Consider the following 19,876-nt stretch of genomic DNA (forward strand, 5'->3'; position numbering starts at 1 on the left):
TTAGAGCATTTTTATCATCTCAAAAGCTCTGTACCCCTTAGCTGTCATATCTCCCAGCTATATGCAACCACTAGTCTACTTTATGTCTCTGAAGATTTGCCCATGGAGTCCTAAAATACATGGTCCTCGTGACTGGCTGCTTTCAGTTAGCCTCATGTTTTTTTTTTTAATTTTTAAAAAAATGTTTATTTTTTGAGAGATGTAGACAGCACAAGTGGGGGAGGGGCATAGGAGAGAGGAAGACACAGAATCTGAAGCAGGCTTCAAAGTCTGAGCTGCCAGCACAGAGCCCAGTTCGGGTCTCCAACTTGGGAATGGCAAGATCGTGCCTTGAGCTGAAGTCGGACACTTAACCAACTGAGCTACCTGGGCGTCCCATCGGCATCATGTTTTTAAGGCTCATCCATGTTAGGTTTATAGTTTTAAGAAAGAATTTTAGTTATAAATGTAATTGCACTTTATTGCAGATAATAAAGTTTTAATTGTTTAAAATCATTGTCTAAGTTAGCCCTATTACCATAACAAAACCATCTTCCAGCATATTTGCCTATCATGTACCAGACTTGATGATGGTTATAATCTGACATCTAACTTAATATGTCTTTTAATACAACTACATATCATTTTCAGTGTTGCCAAATCTATACCCATTATTTGAATAGGAGTATGTTCTCAATTTGGCATAATACATAACATTATGGTATATGTAAACTACTGAACTTATATCTATGATTAGATATATAATTTATGGTAGGTTTAAGTTGCTTATTTATTTCAGGATTATAAATAATGTTAGGATGAATATCTTTCTTGAGGTATATGGATTGTTTCCTTAGGACAGATTCTTTAAAATATGAAAGGAGTTCAAACCCACTGATGGCAATAGATTTGTTGGCAATATATTTATTGATGGCAATAGCTATAGATGGCAATATTTGTAATAGATGATAAAATTGCTTCCCAAAAGTAGTTCTAGTCTAGGAGGGAAAGAAAGCAATAAATCTAATGGGAAGGTACTCACAGACTGTAGAACTCATGCATACATGTATATATTGTAATAATATTCATCTAGTTTGTAAAATAGTTAAGATAATTAACAGCATTTTCCTGATGTTCTATGAGAGGAATTCTTTTGTTTGGTCATGAGACATTTTCTTGATACCAAAAACTTTGATGAAAGCTTGTCCGTGGAGGAAAGTAAAGATTAATACTTGTTACATCAAAATAGAGATACTGCATATATCAAAGCAAACTGCTAAAAAGCACTTTTGTTCTTATTTATTAAAAAAAATGTCTTTTGGGGCGCCTGGGTGGCTCCGTCGGTTGAGTGTCCGACTTCAGCTCAGGTCATGATCTCACAGTTTGTGAGTTCGAGCCCCGTGTTGGGCTCTGGGCTGACAGCTCGGAGCCTGGAGCCTGCTTCGTATTCTGTGTCTCCCTCTCTCTTTGCTTATCCCTGCTCACGCGCTCTCTCTCTCTCTTTGTCTCTGACTCAAGAATAAATCAACATTTAAAAAAAAATGTTTAAAAAAAATTTTTTTTTTCAACATTTATTTATTTTTTTGGGGACAGAGACAGAGCATGAACGGGGGAGGGGCAGAGAGAGAGGGAGACACAGAATCGGAAACAGGCTCCAGGCTCTGAGCCATTGGCCCAGAGCCTGACGCGGGGCTCGAACTCATGGACCACGAGATCGTGACCTGGCTGAAGTCGGACGCTTAACCGACTGCGCCACCCAGGCGCCCCCAAAAAAATGTTTTTTAAGCCGGCTCCACACCCAGTGTGGACCTGCCCTCATGACTCTGGGATCAAAAGTTTCATGCTGTACCAACTGAGCCAGCCAGGCACACCAGCACTTTCATTTAAATATTAAAAAAACAAATTATTAGGACTTTCTAAGCACTAGAGAGATGTCTATATACTTTTCCTGTGAAGCTGGTGAGAATTCCTCTGGTTGGGCTGACCCGTAGATAATTTAAACAGAGCTTGCTTTCATCTTTGAATTTGGAGTGGGCACTCACTGTTGGCAAATGCTCAGACCCTTGATGGAACCTCTTTGGCTGCTTCTTCCCCTCTTGGTGTTAGGATGTTTTATGATAGTATTCTGTATATTATGCAAGTTCTTTTTTTTTTTTCAATACAGTTTTCTTTCCTTCTAGAAATGTTACCACTTCGTGTTTCAGCGATACCGTCTGGAGCATTACACTGTGACGTCGAACTGGCTGGCGTCAGGAACGCTCTTCCTGTTCGGCCTCCTGTCCTTTTCCCGCTCTGTGGCACTGTTCAAAGGTAGAGGCACACAGTGCCCATGCTCGCAAGGCACTTCACCTTGGGTTTTGCTCTGTGTGTGATTATTACACTTCAGCGTTAGCTGGGAGGAGGACTTTCCTATAAAGAGAGCCTATGGGCTTCATTTGTGATTGGGCTGTGACTTATCTAAGATTAAAGAGAAGATTGACAATTCATTTCGCAGTGATTAACTATAAAAGCTTTTTTTCTATTCTTGTGTTTTTTAATTTTATTTTTTAGAGGATGCTTTTTCATTTTGAGGAATGGATTAAAGAAGCCTTCAACATAGGAAGCAAATTTGGGGCTTAATTCCCATGATAATACTCTTCCTATAGTCATTATTTGGGTCCACAAGATTAAAATGTGCTCAAAGAACAGAAGTGAGAAAGGCGGAAGGGTGTACAGAAGGGCAAGAAAGCAAATTATATTTGGTAAAACAGGGTCTCTGCTGTGATCATCTTCGTAACTGTAGAGACACTGTGTGTCAAGGGAGCCGGCTTCTTGCTGCCATTGTTGGGGGCCTTCACACTCTTAAATTACACATGGATTACAGTGGGACATTAACATGCATCATGATTAAATGTTAGACTCTCATCTTACATGTCTTCAGCTTTCACAAACCTTTTTCCCTTCCAGGGTATCACGGGCCCCTTGATTTGTATCCAGAATTTTACCGAATTGCCACGGACCCAACCATCCACACTGTCCCAGAAGGCAGGCCTGTGAATGTCTGTGTAGGGAAGGAGTGGTATCGATTTCCCAGTAGCTTCCTTCTGCCTGATAAGTAAGTTGTTTCTAAATCCCCAAGGTTTTAAATCCAGGAGTAAAAATAGCAATTCTGTGGCAAAGTCTCCCTAAGTTTACTTTCATTTTGGGGTTTTCACAAAAAGTTTTTGAACAACGGGCCACTTCCGAGCTGTGAGGTCTGCACTGTGCGACCATTTCCTGTGTCCAGTAGAGTGAGCACTGTGTCCGGCTGTGCACCCTGTACTACCTGTGACTATAGACATCTGGGAACTTCTAAAAACACTCGGGGACCTAGACTCCTGCTAGTGGCTCTTTCTCAGGATTCATATTTAAATTTCTATCATCTGATATTAATCGACTTCCAAAAGTGGTCCAGAAACTCAGGCTAAAAGGATAGTTTTGAAGAAGAAATGTTGGTCATCCAATAACGGTGTAAGTTCTTTACCAAAATATGGACAGTGGGGAGAGCTGTGGTTAAGATATCTGTACCTTTATGCTGTTGTTGGATGACGATAGCATAGACTGTGGAGTTCCTTGTGTTGGCTTCATGTGGACAGAGAAAGTTCTATTTACGGAAAAGGGAAGTCAGGTTAAGATGAGTCCTGATGCGGCTTAGCCGGTGGAGGTATTTTGTGTGTAGTGCAGATCTAGCATCCGTCACTAATGATTCAAGGAAAATGGTTTTAAGTATTAACTTTAGCCTTTGCCTTTATATTTGAAATAGTTTCCTAACTAAAGATATTTTTGACAGTTGCTCAGGAACAAAGTACGTCTCCCATGGTGTGTTCTTACATCTTACTCTTTTCCTGTTTGATGAATTTGCTTTAATTTTGGTAAATGCCTCTGATCATGTGGTAATTGGCGACAGACTGGCATGGTTCTCTGATGTTTGGTGGTATGACCGTTTGGTTGCAAATTTTACTGCCAAGAGTTGTTGACATTGATCGAGAGACTTCTCGATGAAAGTTTCTCAACGATGTTGGACTGAGTTACGACCTCTGCCTCTCTGCTCCCTGGTGGATCGAGGTTTTAGCAGAAATATATTTTTTCCAAGTGAAATGTTTTTCACATGAATTTTGGGGGGGGCTTGTTTATTTCAAGTACATTTGGCAATATGGGCCCCCTGTGTTTTCCTTACTCTCTCTTACTTGTGTTTCTGACAGTTGGCAGCTTCAGTTCATTCCATCAGAGTTCAGGGGCCAGTTACCAAAACCTTTTGCGGAGGGACCACTGGCCACCCGGATTGTTCCTACTGACATGAATGACCAGAACCTGGAGGAGCCATCCAGATACGTAAGGGCAACATTCTCCCGTTACTACTTTGAACAAAGTTCTACCCCTAAAATCTGTTGGCATACATGGTAGAGCATTGATGAAATGGGAATGTCTTAGAAAGTGATTCCTTCAGGGTAAGAGATGTAACGGGTTTGTAGAGAAAGAATAATAGCACTTTTATTTTAAAATTTCCTTTTGCTTTCTATGTGAAACATGTAGTGCAGTGTATTTTCTAAGCCAGTCTGGAAAGTTTCTTGTGTTGAATTCGAATCATCGTGTTGAAACGCGTTCTGAAACTCTCATCATTCCCTGGCCTATTAAAATATTCGGTGGGGAGCTTTCAAATTCTCAGTAGATCTTTGACCTAACTGCTAGTGCATTCTGGTTTTAGCAAATGGGTAGTCGTGAGTGCAGGCTGTGTTCATGGTGAGCACATGGAGCGCTCCCTGTCAGGATTGTGCCCTTTTCCCCACTCATCGTCACATACTCCAATATCCCATGTGGTTTTATTTCAGCTCCTTTGAAAGAGGACACTTGCGTCATTGATACTTGTAAAATCGTTCATGGTAGAAAAGGTGAGAGCAGTAATGCTCCTGGTTCCCAGAGACAGTAGAAGAATATTTTATAGAATTACTAGAAAACGCTTTTTTTTTTTTTTTTTTGGCAATCTGTCTTTTAAAGAAACATTGAATGGTAGATGACAAATACGTTTTGTTTAGGTTTTCCCATGTACTTATTATGTGAAATGATGGGGGCTTGTGGTATTGTGAAGTGCTCCTGTGGCCTTTCAACTCCCAGACAGAGACCTTCAGGGCTGAGCAATGAGATTCTTACCGCGGGCCTTGTAGCCATAAGCTGTGGAGGCTGCCGTTGTAGGATACAATGGCCTGGCCCTCTCAGAAGGTGAGGTCTTTATTCCACTGAGTGGTTGATTTTAGAGCTTTCTTTATAACTTGAGTCTCTGATTTCTGTAGCATTGAAGATAGCCTGGGATGGGGTAAACTGTTGTTGGTCACTTTTGTTTTAGCTGCGCATACTCTCCCGACAGCAGGCTTTGATGCGTAGGGACTCCCCATGAAGAAACTGGGTAGTCAGAAGGCTAGGCATGTACAGCATGATGGGAGAAAGATACAGATTGAGCTTGAGGTTGTCGTAGTTAGGTTTTAGGAAGAAGTAACACAGAGCTAGTAGTAAAAAGGAGCATGGACTTTGGAGTCAGGTAGGCCTGAGTTCAAATCCCAGGTCTGTTTACCTTGGTGACCTTGGGCGAATTGGTTAACTTCTCTGCTCAACTAATATCAGTTTCTGTCTGTAAAATGAGAATAATGACGCTCACTTTGGATGATTATGAGATACTATATCTGTCATATTTAGCGTAGTATCTGGTATATGGGATTTCCCACAAATGTTCTTTATCTGATAATGGTATATATCACATGGATTAGAAGTAAGGGAGCCCTAAAGAGGTTTTATAATCAGCCTCAATCTCTCCGTCCATCCTTACTTCTCTTGTTCTCCAACCTGATTTTTGTCCACTCACACTCACATTACCTTTTCCATCCCAATGACTTTGCTTCTTTTGGTGACCGCGCCTGTACCACCTTCGCCTCCCTCCTTCGCCTCCCTCCTTCGCCTCCCTCCTTCGCCTCCCTCCTTCGCCTCCCTCCTTCGCCTCCCTCCTTCGCCTCCCTCCTTCGCCTCCCTCCTTCGCCTCCCTCCTTCGCCTCCCTCCTTCGCCTCCCTCCTTCGCCTCCCTCCTTCGCCTCCCTCCTTCGCCTCCCTCCTTCGCCTCCCTCCTTCGCCTCCCTCCTTCGCCTCCCTCCTTCGCCTCCCTCCTTCGCCTCCCTCCTTCGCCTCCCTCCTTCGCCTCCCTCCTTCGCCTCCCTCCTTCGCCTCCCTCCTTCGCCTCCCTCCTTCGCCTCCCTCCTTCGCCTCCCTCCTTCGCCTCCCTCCTTCGCCTCCCTCCTTCGCCTCCCTCCTTCGCCTCCCTCCTTCGCCTCCCTCCTTCGCCTCCCTCCTTCGCCTCCCTCCTTCGCCTCCCTCCTTCGCCTCCCTCCTTCGCCTCCCTCCTTCGCCTCCCTCCTTCGCCTCCCTCCTTCGCCTCCCTCCTTCGCCTCCCTCCTTCGCCTCCCTCCTTCGCCTCCCTCCTTCGCCTCCCTCCTTCGCCTCCCTCCTTCGCCTCCCTCCTTCGCCTCCCTCCTTCGCCTCCCTCCTTCGCCTCCCTCCTTCGCCTCCCTCCTTCGCCTCCCTCCTTCGCCTCCCTCCTTCGCCTCCCTCCTTCGCCTCCCTCCTTCGCCTCCCTCCTTCGCCTCCCTCCTTCGCCTCCCTCCTTCGCCTCCCTCCTTCGCCTCCCTCCTTCGCCTCCCTCCTTCGCCTCCCTCCTTCGCCTCCCTCCTTCGCCTCCCTCCTTCGCCTCCCTCCTTCGCCTCCCTCCTTCGCCTCCCTCCTTCGCCTCCCTCCTTCGCCTCCCTCCTTCGCCTCCCTCCTTCGCCTCCCTCCTTCGCCTCCCTCCTTCGCCTCCCTCCTTCGCCTCCCTCCTTCGCCTCCCTCCTTCGCCTCCCTCCTTCGCCTCCCTCCTTCGCCTCCCTCCTTCGCCTCCCTCCTTCGCCTCCCTCCTTCGCCTCCCTCCTTCGCCTCCCTCCTTCGCCTCCCTCCTTCGCCTCCCTCCTTCGCCTCCCTCCTTCGCCTCCCTCCTTCGCCTCCCTCCTTCGCCTCCCTCCTTCGCCTCCCTCCTTCGCCTCCCTCCTTCGCCTCCCTCCTTCGCCTCCCTCCTTCGCCTCCCTCCTTCGCCTCCCTCCTTCGCCTCCCTCCTTCGCCTCCCTCCTTCTGCCTTAGGAGGTAGCCTTTCCCAGCTGTTGAAGCTGAGCTGTGCTCCTTTAACTGCCTTAAATACTTATTTGTACCATTCATTTCGCCATTTAATTTTGTCTTATGTTACTTACATATTTCTGATATCTGTGTCCTGTCTTTCCCCATCAGCCTGTGCATGCTGTGAGGAGAGCCCTGGTTTTTTTCTGTACTCACCACAGCCTCTGGGGTAGTGCTGTGCCTGCTTTCCGAGTGGAGAAATGAACATTCCTCATCACTGTGATAGTGATGTGGAGAGAGAGCTGGCTAGAAAATCTGCAGGGGCCTTTTGCACACTTGTTGGGCTTTGGTCCCTGGGTTTCTTTGGTTAGGTCATACTCCCGTGTCCTGTGCTACCAAACACTGTTAAATTCAGTTGAGTGGCTCTATGTCACCTTTATCCAAAAAGCAAAGATTTTTCAGAATACCTTTGGGAGTCACCAAAATACTGTCTGATAAAAACAGGGACGAACAAGTCAGATCTACGAGTGTGTAATGTCTTCCATTGTGCTCACCTGCCTTCCTGTGTTGGAGAGTTTTCTGCAAAGTTCTTTCTGACATTTCTTACATGGTAGGGCAAGTGGCTTCCAAATCCAGGCTGCTCACCTTTCACCCTGTAGAAAGTAGAAGAGACATTGGATGGCCTACTGTGAAATCTTTGTCAGCAATGGTCAGGGATTTGTGTCTTCCAGCCAGCTATTTTTAAAAAGGTAGTGGTTTTCCTCTGGTGACAAAAGTAAAATATGTTTGTTGTATAAAATAATGAAAGCTATGAATAGAAAAGTCCTATATAATCTTATTACCCAAATATTAAACCAGTGTTAGCACTTTGGTGTTTTTTTTTTTCTTTTACTTTTTTCCCTTGCGTATATGGGTGTGTGTATATGTGTGTGTGTATAAAAGGTCAATTATTTTTTTAAGTGTTAATGTCGTAGCTTAAGAATGGTGCCAGGGAGTGCCTGGCTGGTTCAGTCAGTTAACCGTCTGATTCTTGAATTTGGCCCAGGTCATGATCTCACGGTTCTGTTGTGGGATTGAGCCCCACCTCGGGCTTTGTGCTGACGGTGTAGAGCCTGCTTGGGATTCTGTGTCTCTTCTGCTGCCCGTCACCTTCTCAGATGCATGCACACATGCTTTCTCTTTCTTAAAAATAAACATATACACATTAATAAAAAAAACAGGTACCAGGATCATGTCTACAATGGCCAAATAACTTGGCCCAGTGTATAGAAGCACGTGCTGTACTATGTTAACTTTTGTGACTTCTATTACCAATCCTGGCTTTAAGTTAAGGTTCTTTGAAGAAGGCAAAATAATTATGGTCCCTGTCTTTCCTGAGCATGGTAAATAGCATGCCTGTTGGCTCTGAGTGACAGATTTTATCCAGCCATCCCCGTCAGTGCTAAGTGATTGGGTCTGTCTCCTGTTTCTAGTCTGCATGGAAACTAGGAAACATGCATGACTTCCTTTAGTTTGCTGTTCTCCTTTACCTCTGAGTTTATCAAGAATAAGAGTGTGAAGGCTCTGTGGTTTGTAACACACTGTTAGAACTATATTGCAGAAATATTTTTTGCTCCATATTCTTTCATAATAGGTATCGAATAGCTTTTGAATATTTCATTATCGAACAGGTGGCATTCTTAGACTGGTACATGCCACATTTTCTTCCAGAATCAAGCTCTGAATTGAGAAGATACATTTATGGCGCAAAAACAGAACACATAGACCAATGGAATAGAATAGAGACTCCAGAATTGACCCACAGAAGTATGGCCAATTAGTCTTTGACAAAGCAGGAAAGAATATCCAATGGGAAAAAGTCTATTTAACAAATGGTGCTGGGAGAACTGGAGAGCAACATGCAGAAGAATGAAACTAGACCACTTTCTTAAACCATTCACAAAAAGAAACTCAAAATGGATAAAGGACCTGGATGTGAGACAGGAAACCATCCAAACTCTAGAGGAGAAAGCAGGAAAAAACCTCTGTGACCTCAGCCGCAGCAAATTCTTACTTGACACATCTCCAAAGGCAAGGGAACTAAAAGCAGAAATGAACTATTGGGACCTCATGAAGATAAAAAGCTTCTGCACAGCAAAGGAAACAATCAACAAAACTAAAAGGCAACCAACAGAACAGGAAAAGGTATTTGCAAGTGACATATTGGACAAAGGGCTAGTATCCAAAATCTATAAAGAGCTCACCAAACTGCACACCCAAAAAACAAATAATCCAGTGAAATGGGTAGAAGACATGAATAGACACTTCTCTAAAGAAGACATCCAGGTGGCTGAAAGATGATCATTGTCACTCCTCATCAGGGAAATACAAATCAAAACCACACTCAGATACCACCTCATGCTGGTCAGAGTGGCTAAAATGAACAAATCAGGAGACTATAGATGCTGGAGAGGATGTGGAGAAATGGGAACCTTCTTGCACTGTTAGTAGGAATGCAAACTGGTGCAGCTACTCTGGAAACAGTGTGGAGGTTGCTCAAAAAATTAAAAAATAGATCTACCCTATGACCCAGTAATAGCACTCTTAGGTATTTACCCAAGGGGTACAGGAGTGCTGATGCATAGAGGCACTTGTACCCCAATGTTTATAGCAGCACTTTCACCAATAGCCAAATTATGGAAAGAGCCTAAATGCCCATCAACTGATGAATGGATAAAGACATTGTGGTTTATATACACAATGGAGTACTACGTGGCAATGAGAAAGAATGAAATCTGGCCTTTTGTAGCAACGTGGATGGAACTGGAGAGTGTGATGCTAAGTGAAATAAGTCATACAGAGAAAGATACCATATGTTTTCATTCTTATGTGGATCCTGAGAAACTTAACAGAAGACCATGGGGGAGGGGAACCGGAAAAAAAAAAGGGAGGGAGGCAAACCATAAGAGACTCTTAAAAACTGAGAATAAACAGAGGGTTGATGGGGGGTAGGAGGGAGGGGAAAGTGGGTGATGGGCATTGAGGAGGGCAGCTGTTGGGATGAGCACTGGGTGTTGTATAGAAACCAATTTGACAATAAATTTCATATTAAAAAAAGATACATTTAGTGTCTTCTCTTTATTACTTTACAAATCCAGTTTTTTGTTAGCTATTTCAAGGAGAATGCTTTCCTTCTGACTACAAATCTGATACCTAATGTGGGAGCTACAGGAGTAACCAACACCTGTACAGCAGAGAACTGAGACTTTGCTGATTTTTAACTTAATGCATAAGCAGCCTTGTAGGAAGCTTGTCCATCTGTTATCTTAAAAAAAAAAAAAAATGCAAGTGTTCATTGATGACTTTTCCCCAGACAGTGATACAGTCAGTTTGACTCTAACATGACACAGAGTTGCTAAAAATCATTGTGTGCTAAAAAGAGGGGGGAAAAAAAAACCACAAACAAACCCACAAGGCTTATGAGAAAACTGGGATTAGAGACACAGTACTCAAAAACTTTGTGACACATAAAAAAAAAGAACGGAGCATATAAAAATGGTAGCACAGTTTCACATATGTTAAGCAGCTACAAGTCCCTAAGTACTACAAGCATGTGGGAGTTGACCCTGAAAAAGACCTGAAGTTTGCTTGCGGCTGTGGTGCTGGAAGGGTTGCTGCTTGTGCAGCAGGGAAAGGGTGCTCTGCAATAGGACAGAAAGTCCTAACCCCAGATACAGGTGAATGTGGCTTGGAGCGTATGGTGCACCCCAGAAGCTGGGGGACAGTGGGGTGTGCTCGTGTGCAGTTGGCATCCTCCTGCTCCCATTAGTTCAGCCGACTGTGGTTTTCTGGATTCACCTCGTGTTTCTCATAGATGAGATGCCACATGAGCAAAAGCAAAGAATGAATTATGGTCCAACTGTTTCCTAATATATCTGTTGTGTTGGAACAGATTTGCATTTTCAAAACAAGTGTTACGACAGAATTGACTGTATATTCAGTCAAAGCTTTGCTTATTTTGTTACTCCCTGCTTTTCCCTGTAACCAGTAGAAAGAATTATGAATTTGGAAGGGAACTCGAGGTACCATAGAGTCCATGATGTGCTCAGAGGGGTTGTCACCTGACAAAGGTTGGTCCGAGTGTAAGAGGCTAGCTACACTTAGAAGTCCCCAGTATGCTCTGCACCCGTCGTCTTACTTCCAAAGCCACTTGTGGTTTATGTCATATGGCATATCATTCGAGTATATGTTTGCACGTAATAGCTGATCATTCTTCGATGTAACAGGATTGAATAGACTGTAAATAGCAGAGCAGGAATTTTTTAAGAATTTAAGCTTCTGGAGCGGGTGTTTTAAGTAGCAGTTACTGTATTTGTCTAAAGATCTGATCAGGGTCCCCACTCCCTTTTCTTTTCTCTGTCATCTTTTTCTCATCCTTCCTCCTCCTTTTTATTTCCTTAAAGTTTATTTATTTTGAGAGCGAGAAGTGTATAAGTGGGGGAGGGGCAGAGAGAGAGAGAGGGACAAAGAGAATCCGAAGCAGGCTCTGTGCTCAAACTCACAAACCACCATGAAATCATGGCCTGAGCTGAAACCAAGAGTCAGATGCTTAACCGACTGAGCCACCCAGGTGCCCCTGTCCCCACCCCCTGCTCTAAGAACAGGAAGTCCTTACTGCAGGAGAAAATAAAGTGTCTTATAGATATCCTTGTGAACTGTTACCCGCCTGAGTGTCGAAAGAGCAAATTCAGATTGCTCTAATAGGTGCAGCAGAGTGAGGTTGGGATGACTAATTAAATTTAAGTGAAAGCTGTTCAAAATGCTTCTTGAAAATTAATTCCCTAGTCTATTATGTTGACATTTAGAAAAGTAAACTTGACACTATCTTTCGTGACTAAATGACCAAAAACTTTGACCTGGAAGTTGACATTTTTTACAGTGCGGTACATTTTCACTCTTCATCGTCAAGTTTCAGGTGTCAAATATGCATTCAGCAAGGATGGGAGGTGACAAAACTGTAAAACGGCCTCTGCCTTTAGGTAACAACTATTTAACTGAAGGGGAGTTACTATAAAAGAAGAAATGGAAAGCCAGAAGGATACCTGTCATCTTTCCCTATCAAATCTAGGCAAGATTTAATGGCAAGAGCCCTGGGTGGGAGTCAGAAGAGCTTGTAGTTCTTCTCAGGAAGTGAGTGAAGTATATGTTTATTTCTTAAGCGACTTGGTAATTTTCCAAGGCCCCTGGGATAGTTGAACATGTGTTTCCAATTTGCTGTAACTACACCTGAAATCCAGTGGCTACCTCAGAGTATGCCATTGCCTGTTTGATAATCTAATATTTAATGGTGGCAGATCTTATCTTGACGCATGATCCCTGGGCTATGGGACCTGATGATGAGCAGAGCTAGAAGTCTGCAAATGCTTCTATCCCAAGGGGAGGACTGTGTGTCACGGGCACACTGTGCCGTGTGATGCCACCTGAGTGTGCTGCTGAGTTTGGAGAGTTGGAAAGATCCCTCCACAGCCTCATCCTGGGCTGAGTCTCTGTTACAGCTAATGAGGAAGAGCTGCGAGTATTAGTGCCCAGTGCCCTTAGCTCATTCCTACCCCAGCAAAATGCACACCTTTTATTACCAGTGTGACATCTGTGTCGGTTTCTTTCTTTGAGAATACGTATATTTTTTATGTCTGAGGTGGATTGTCATCCTTAAAATAGATTTATTAATAAGATGTAAACTATGTGCTAATGATTGGATTCCTTCCCAATACACCTTTTTTTTCTTGTGCTTTGGAGGTGCTGATTTGTTCTTCTCCAAAGCTTCTAGTGGGTTCTTAGAAACTGAAAGAAGTCAGATTTCTTTCAAAATGAGTCTTAAATGCTGTATTTTACAAAATTTTAAACTAAGGCATATTTTTAGCTTCAACAGCTGGTTGATATGTAGCCTGTGACTAATGAAATGAAACACATTTTTGTTTCACGATCATGTGTTAATGTCACCCTACAATTTTGTTATTTTTGATGCAAGAAAGAATGATTAAATCTGAGGAAACAAAAAAAAAATGAGCTTTTTGGTTATACTTGAAGGCAGATTTAAATCCAGTCTCTTGGTTTTTGAATTGTAGACGATGTTAGGGAGCATGGGCTCAGATTTTGCAGTTTGAAATATTGACAAAACTGAGAGAAGAAACCATCCTGTCTGATTCTGGCTCTTAGACCTAAGGGGCAGTAGCCACTCAGTGTCAGCAGGGATTTCAACCAAGAAAACTCAGACTAAAAATAATCACAGTGAAACAGTCTGTATACAGTATGATCCAGATTTTATAAGGAAAAATCTTATATGTAGAAAAGAAGGTCTGGGACATAAACAGGTTGATGGTTTTTTTTTTTTTGTTTTGTTTTTGTTTTTTTTTTTTGTGGTTGGATTATAGGGGAATTCTTCTAAAAAATGCATTTAAAAATATTACAGTGAGTCATAGTTTACTTTCATTTTTTTTTTTAAAGGCCCTAATAGGGCTATAAGTACCAAATCTTTGGAACTACCAAGATCTCTGGTGTGCTTTACAGATAACACTGCACATGCTGTCCCGTTGACCTCGGGTTTCCCGACTGAGCACAAGAATAACCTTCAAGTCAATTGGGAAACAGATTTGCTATTCAGTAATTTTTGCCTCTTAGCCTTCTGACCTCTTAGTTATTTCAATCGTCACATCTAAGACCACTTTTGCTTTTCCTGCTGCTAATGAGTTCTAGATTGCTTTTAAGAAATAAAGGTGGGGGTGCCTGGGTGGCTCAGTCGGTTGGGCGTCTGACTTCGCCTCAGGTCATGGTCTCACCATCCGTGGGTTCAAGCCCTATGTCAGGCTCTGTGCTGACAGCTCAGAGCCTGGAGCCTGTTTCGGATTCTGTGTCTCCCTCTCTCTCTGTCCTTCATCCACTTGTGCTCTTTTCCTCTCTCTGTCTCTCAAAAATAAACATTAAAATTTTTTTTTAAAAAATAAATAAAAGCAGTTTACCTATCAGCTATGAGGAAAAAGTTTTTTAAACCTTGAATTACGACAGCATGCTGCTGTGGCAAATAGATTGTGAAGTAATACGTTAAATTCTTCCAGGCAGAAAGAGAGTTAAAGAGTTAAATAATTCTTACTCTTTTTCTTTTTTTTTTTTTTTTGAGCAGTTTGTGGTTATGCTTTTTATTCTTTTTTTTTCCTTTGTATAATTTATTTATAATTTACATCCAAGTTAGTTAGCACATGGTACAACGATTTCGGGAGTAGATTCCTTAAACCCCTTACCCATTTACCCATCCCCCCTTCCACAAACCTCTCTAGTAACCCTCTGTTCTCTGTATTTAAGAGTCTCTTCTGTTCTATCCCCCTCCCTGTTTTCATATTGTTTTTGCTTCCCTTCCCTTATGTTCATCTGTTTTGTCTCTTAAAGTCCTCATGTGAGTGAGGTCATATGTTTGTCTTTCTCTGAATAATTTTGCTTAGCATGATACCCTCTAGTTCCATCCACGTAGTTGCAAATGGCAAGATTTCATTCTTTTTGATTGCCGAGTAGTACTGCATCGTGTATATATATATATACCACATCTTCTTTAACCATTCATCCATTGATGCACATTTGGGCTCTTTGCATACTTTGGCTGTTGTCGATAGTGCTGCTATAAATGTGGGGGTGCATGTGTCCCTTGGAAACAGCACACCTGTTTGGATAAATGCCTAGTAGTGCAATTGCTGGGTCATAGGGCAGTTCTATTTTTAGTTTTTTGGGGAACCTCCATACTGTTTTCTGGAGTGGCTGCACCATTTTCCATTTCCACCAGCAGTGCAGAAGAGATCCTCTCTCTCCCCATCCTCATCAACATCTGTTGTTGCCTGAGTTGTTAATGTTAGCCACTTTGACAAGTCTGAGGTGGTATCTTAATGTGGAGTTAAATGAAATTTCAAATAAAATTAAAAAGTTTGCCTGTTGTTGAGGCTCGTGCAGAAGGCCCTGTCCATCCAGTAAATGTGCCAGATACCGCCTGTTGGTGGGGGCCTTCCCCACAGGCTTGGGCTCCCTGGCCTAAGACGACGACGATCTGTCAGTCTTACCAGCGCAAGAATATTAGTCTCTAATCTTCTGGTATCTTTTTCATAGTCATTTTTAGATGCTTCTCCTTCTGTTCCTCCATTGGTTCGTTCATCTGCCCACTTTTATGTTTTATTGTCCCTGACTGTGTGTTGAAAATACAAAGGTGACAAGAAGCATAGTTTCCTGTCATTTAAGAGAAGTCCCCACCAAGGAAAAAGAAAAAAATTGTGGTGGTGGTGGACAGGGAGGAATTGGGAAAAACAATGTAGGAAACAACAACAAAAAAATGTTAAACGTCTTTAATCAGTGTTCCCTGATAGGTAAAAAGAAAAGTTTGGGGACCATTTTCTTTGAAAGAAGAACCATCAGAAAATAAATAGGAGCTCCTAGAAGCTGAGAATACAATAATGGAGATTTAGTTGGAGGAGTCGTCCATACCCTAACAGGAGAAAACAAAACCCAAAGAGATGATAGGAAAGGGGAGAAAGATGAGCCAGCATCTAGCTAATAGGAGGTCCAGAGAGAACACATGAAATGGAGGAAATTGTCAAGGAAGGTGAGCAAATTCCCCAGAACTGAAGGATACATCTGGCTTCGTGGTGAAGAATACCTGACATGGGGAAGTATACCTGACAGGATGGATGAGAAATGGCCCTTACCAAAATGTATTCAAGTACAGAAAGAAGTTCTTGTGTATTATTACTTGATAACTAGGTGGGGGGGGGGGAGGGGGGGAAGGCTACCAGGAGAAAAAACTGGAGGCCTTGGGCATAGCTGCCTCTGGGAAGTGGGACCAGGGAGCAGGGAGGGTTCTGATGTTTTTCATGACCTGCTGGTGCTCTGTAAGTGTTGAACTGTGCACATGTATTATTTTGATAAACCTACAAGTGAATTTAGAGTCCAGCAGGAGAGACTGTTCTCGGACGTTTTTCAACAGTGTTGTGAGTGCCATGATATGCAGTAGGGGCACAGAGAAAGTAGGAAGGGCTTCCTGCCTCTCTGTCTGGGGACAGCTTCAGATCAGCGGCATTATGAGAGCTGGGTCTCAGAAGGTGATTGGGAACTCACTGCCAGAGGAAGGGGAAATGTTCTAGCCACGGGGAATAGCATCTGCGAGGGTTGAAGTACAAAAGAACATGTGTTTAGGGGAAGATAAGAGGTTTGGGGTTTCTAGATTTTAGTTAATTGGGCACAGCATTTTTCATTTATTTCCCTGTTTCACTTGTTCTCCTATGTTTACATGACTGTGTTCTCTGTTAAATTCTATATTGATTTAAGGATAAGGGTTTGTATCTTTGTCTTTACTCTTGGAAACTTCCACTGTATGGAACACAGGGTGTGTACACAACAGATGGTTTAAAAAACTTTAAAGTACTTAACCCTTCATTGAATTGTCTTCAATTCAAGAGAGGCCTCCCCAAACCTTGATGATAATTTAGACTTTTAGGCTAATTGGGACTCAGGCACTATCATTCTTCAGGACGTAGGCATCTTCCTCTTAAGATACTAGGTTACCAGCTCTGGAAGGACAGGGATCATGTCCTTTCTATCAGATCACCCTCAGGGCCCAACGCTGCACAGATGTTACCTGATGAACCTTGTCAGTCTTCATTAACTGATCCCAGACTGAAAGAAATAATTAAGTCTTCTGCTGCTGCTTGTTTTAATGAGATCCTTAAAGCCCCCAAACCCAGATGTCTATAGCTCTCTCTGCCTGCCCTTAGTAAGGAACGGAACTAATAGGTTTACGTACCAAGGTGCCAGCCCACAATAAAGGTTCGTATTGATTGCCGTAATATTATAGCCTTTGCTGTGAAGGCTGATTGGCAGTTTGTTGTGTACAAAACAAGATTAACAAGATTAATACCTTCTTCTGATTACTGTTGTCTCTGTTCTCCTTCAGGTCTCCTCACTGCGTTCCATCCTTTCCATTTCTCCTCTCATGGTGAAGGGTTTTCACGAAGATTTTATGTTTTTGCTTTTTAGTTCATATTGTCTGAGTTTGTTTGGAGAAAGATAGTCCCTTCTGTTAGTGACACAAGTTAACCAGTTCCAGTCACCTGTACCGTCCTGCCAAATATTGAGGCTCCTTACTGCTTTTTTTGTTTTCATTTAAAAAACTTCTTATTGTGAAATACTTAGATTCCCAGGAAGTTACAAAGAACCTACAGAGAAGGGTACATATACCCCTTATTGAGTTTCTCCCGTTGTAGGTGGAGTATACTCACAGACCATGGAATTAGTATGATTCTGTGCCACTTTATTGCCTGTATGTAGATTCGTGTTCCACCACTGGGATCAAGGGACAGAACTATTCTACTGGTGCAAAAGTCTTCTTGTACCATTCCATAAGAGTTGCGTGCTACCTTCTCTATCCCTGACCCCTGGCAGCGGTTACTTTGTCTTCCATCTCTATGATTTTGCTATTTTGAGAATTTTACGTAAATGCAATTCTGTAGTGTGTAACCTTTGAGACTGCCTTTTTTTTTTTTTCTTTGCATATGATGCCCTTGAGATCCATCCAAGTTGTGTGTATCCATTCCTCATTTCTGAGTTGTGTTTCATGATATAGACGTAGTGCAATTGGTTTATCCACTCACCTGGTATAAGTCATTTTGGTTGTTTGGCTCTAACAAATAAAGCTTTTGTGAATCTTTGTGCACAGGTTTTTGTGTGGATATACGTTTTCATTTCTCTGGGATAAATGCCCAGTAATGTGATTGCTGGAATCACATGGTAGATAGAGGTTTCAGTTGTTAAGAAACTGCCAAATGATTTTCTTGACTGGCTGTACCTGTTTAGGTGAAGTGTTAGAAATCCTACATCTCTTTACGTCCCTTTAGCCACCTCTGTTTATAACTGTCTTAAATATTTCTTCTGTGTATGTTGAGAACCACATCAAAACATGTTAAAATTTTTGCTTCGACCTTTAAACAATAATTTAGAAAACTTGAGAAGAAAAATCAATTGTTTTATTCCATATCCTTATTCTTTTGTTCTTTTTTCCTTCCTAATTTTCCACAGTTCCTTCTTTTATAATTTCTATTTTAAGAATTTGTGCCATTTTTTGGTATGTTTTTCCTCTGGATATAGCATAGCATTGTGGGTTGACAGTTTTGTTCTTTAACTACTCGAACAATCTGGTACCCCTTTTTCTGGCCTCCATGGTTTCTGATGAGAAATCTGCTGTCATCCTACTTATTTTTCCCCTAGACTCAAGGTGTCACTTTTCTCTGGTTCTTTGAGTTTATCCTGTTTGGGATTCATTCGCCTTCTTGATTCCATGAGTGTGAGCATCTTTCCAGATTTGGGGAGCTTTCAGCCATTATTGTTTCTAGTGTTCTCTCAGCCCTGTCCTCTTTATCCTCTCCTTCTGGAACTTGGTGACATGAAGGTTCCAGCTTTTGTCATAGCTCCACAGGTCCTTGGAACTCTATTTTTCTGCCCTTTTTTCTTTCTGTTACTCAGATTGTATAATTTCCTTATTATCTTTTCCAGTTCATTGGTTTCTTGCTCTGATTTCTCCATTCTGCTTTTGAGCATATCTACTGAACTTTTTTTTTTTTTCATTTCTTGTCTTTTTCATTTCTAAAATTTCCATTTGGTTCTTCTTTATTTCTATTTCTTTTCTGGGACTTTCTGTTTTGTTTCAAACATGTTTGTAATTGCTCATGGAAGCATTTTTAACATGGATGCTTCAAAATCTTTGTTAGATAATGCTAATATCTTTATTCTCTGTGGGTCAGCATCTGGTGTCATTTGTCCCTCGAGTTGAGATCATCCTGGTTGTTACTGTGATGAGTGAGTTTTCATTGATACCGGGACATTTTGGGTATTATGAAATTCTGGCTCTTCTTGAAGTCTTCCATTTTAGCTGACCTCTGACCCAACACTAAAGGAAGAAAGGGGGGTTGCCTTGTTACTGCCAGATGGAGTTGGAAATTCAGGTTCCCTTCTTGGTCTCCATTGATAATTGGGGGTGGGCAAGGGTGGATGTTACTGCTGTGTGGCAGCAGGAGTTCAGGGTCACTACTAGGCCTCTACTGACAGCACCTTGACTGAGCGCAGGGGTACCTTGTTACTGCCTACATGTGGCCTCCGTTGACACCATGGGTGGTGTTACCATGGGACAATGGTGAAAGTTCTGACTCCACAAGGCCTTCTCTGATACCACCTTAGCATGTGGGAGGAGAGGTGCCTCATTACTGATAGGTAGAAGGGAAGTCCAGGCTCCCTGTGTGGTTGCCACTGGATGCCACAGGGTGGATAGCGGAGAAAGGAGACTTGTTACTGCCCAGTAGGTCTGTAAGTCTTGACCATTCTTCATTCTTCTCCAATACCATCCAGGCCAGGAGGAGAGGCCCTTGATTTCAGTCTAGTGAAGGTGGAAGTCTGGGTTTTCACTGGACATTTGTTGTCAGAGGTATACATGGATGAGACTCTTTTGGGGGGTGTTTGGCTAGTGTTTTAGGGTTCTCCAGAGAATAGACCGATAGAGAGTGGGTGTGCAGGGGAGTATGGGTGTATTAGAGTGACTTAATTTAAGAAATTGACTCACAATTGTGGGGAGCAGTAAGTATGAAATCTGCAAGGTAGGTTGGCAGGCTGAAGACCTGGGGAAGAATTAATGTTGTAGCTTGAGTCCAGAGGCAGCGTGGAGGCAGAATTCTCTCTTCTTTGAGGGATCCTCATTCTTCTT

The 19,876-nt window shown here is 42.6% G+C and overlaps 1 protein-coding gene across 4 annotated transcripts in view; it reads left to right on the forward strand.

The window, feature by feature from the left end:
• ALG9 (ALG9 alpha-1,2-mannosyltransferase) overlaps window positions 1-19,876 on the forward strand; it is a 98,394-nt gene that overhangs the window by 31,768 nt on the left and 46,750 nt on the right. For 3 of the 4 annotated variants that reach the window (XM_053204123.1, XM_027036487.2, XM_053204122.1), the window contains exons 11-13: window positions 2,160-2,289; window positions 2,926-3,073; window positions 4,200-4,329. In XM_053204123.1, the coding sequence (XP_053060098.1) occupies window positions 2,160-2,289; window positions 2,926-3,073; window positions 4,200-4,329 (408 nt within the window). Of the gene's footprint in view, window positions 1-2,159; window positions 2,290-2,925; window positions 3,074-4,199; window positions 4,330-8,829; window positions 10,640-19,876 lie in introns of those variants that run through there. The other variant, XM_027036493.2, reaches the window with a different exon arrangement.

This window comes from Acinonyx jubatus, chromosome D1 (assembly GCF_027475565.1).
Source record: "Acinonyx jubatus isolate Ajub_Pintada_27869175 chromosome D1, VMU_Ajub_asm_v1.0, whole genome shotgun sequence".
NCBI lineage: Eukaryota > Metazoa > Chordata > Mammalia > Carnivora > Felidae > Acinonyx > Acinonyx jubatus.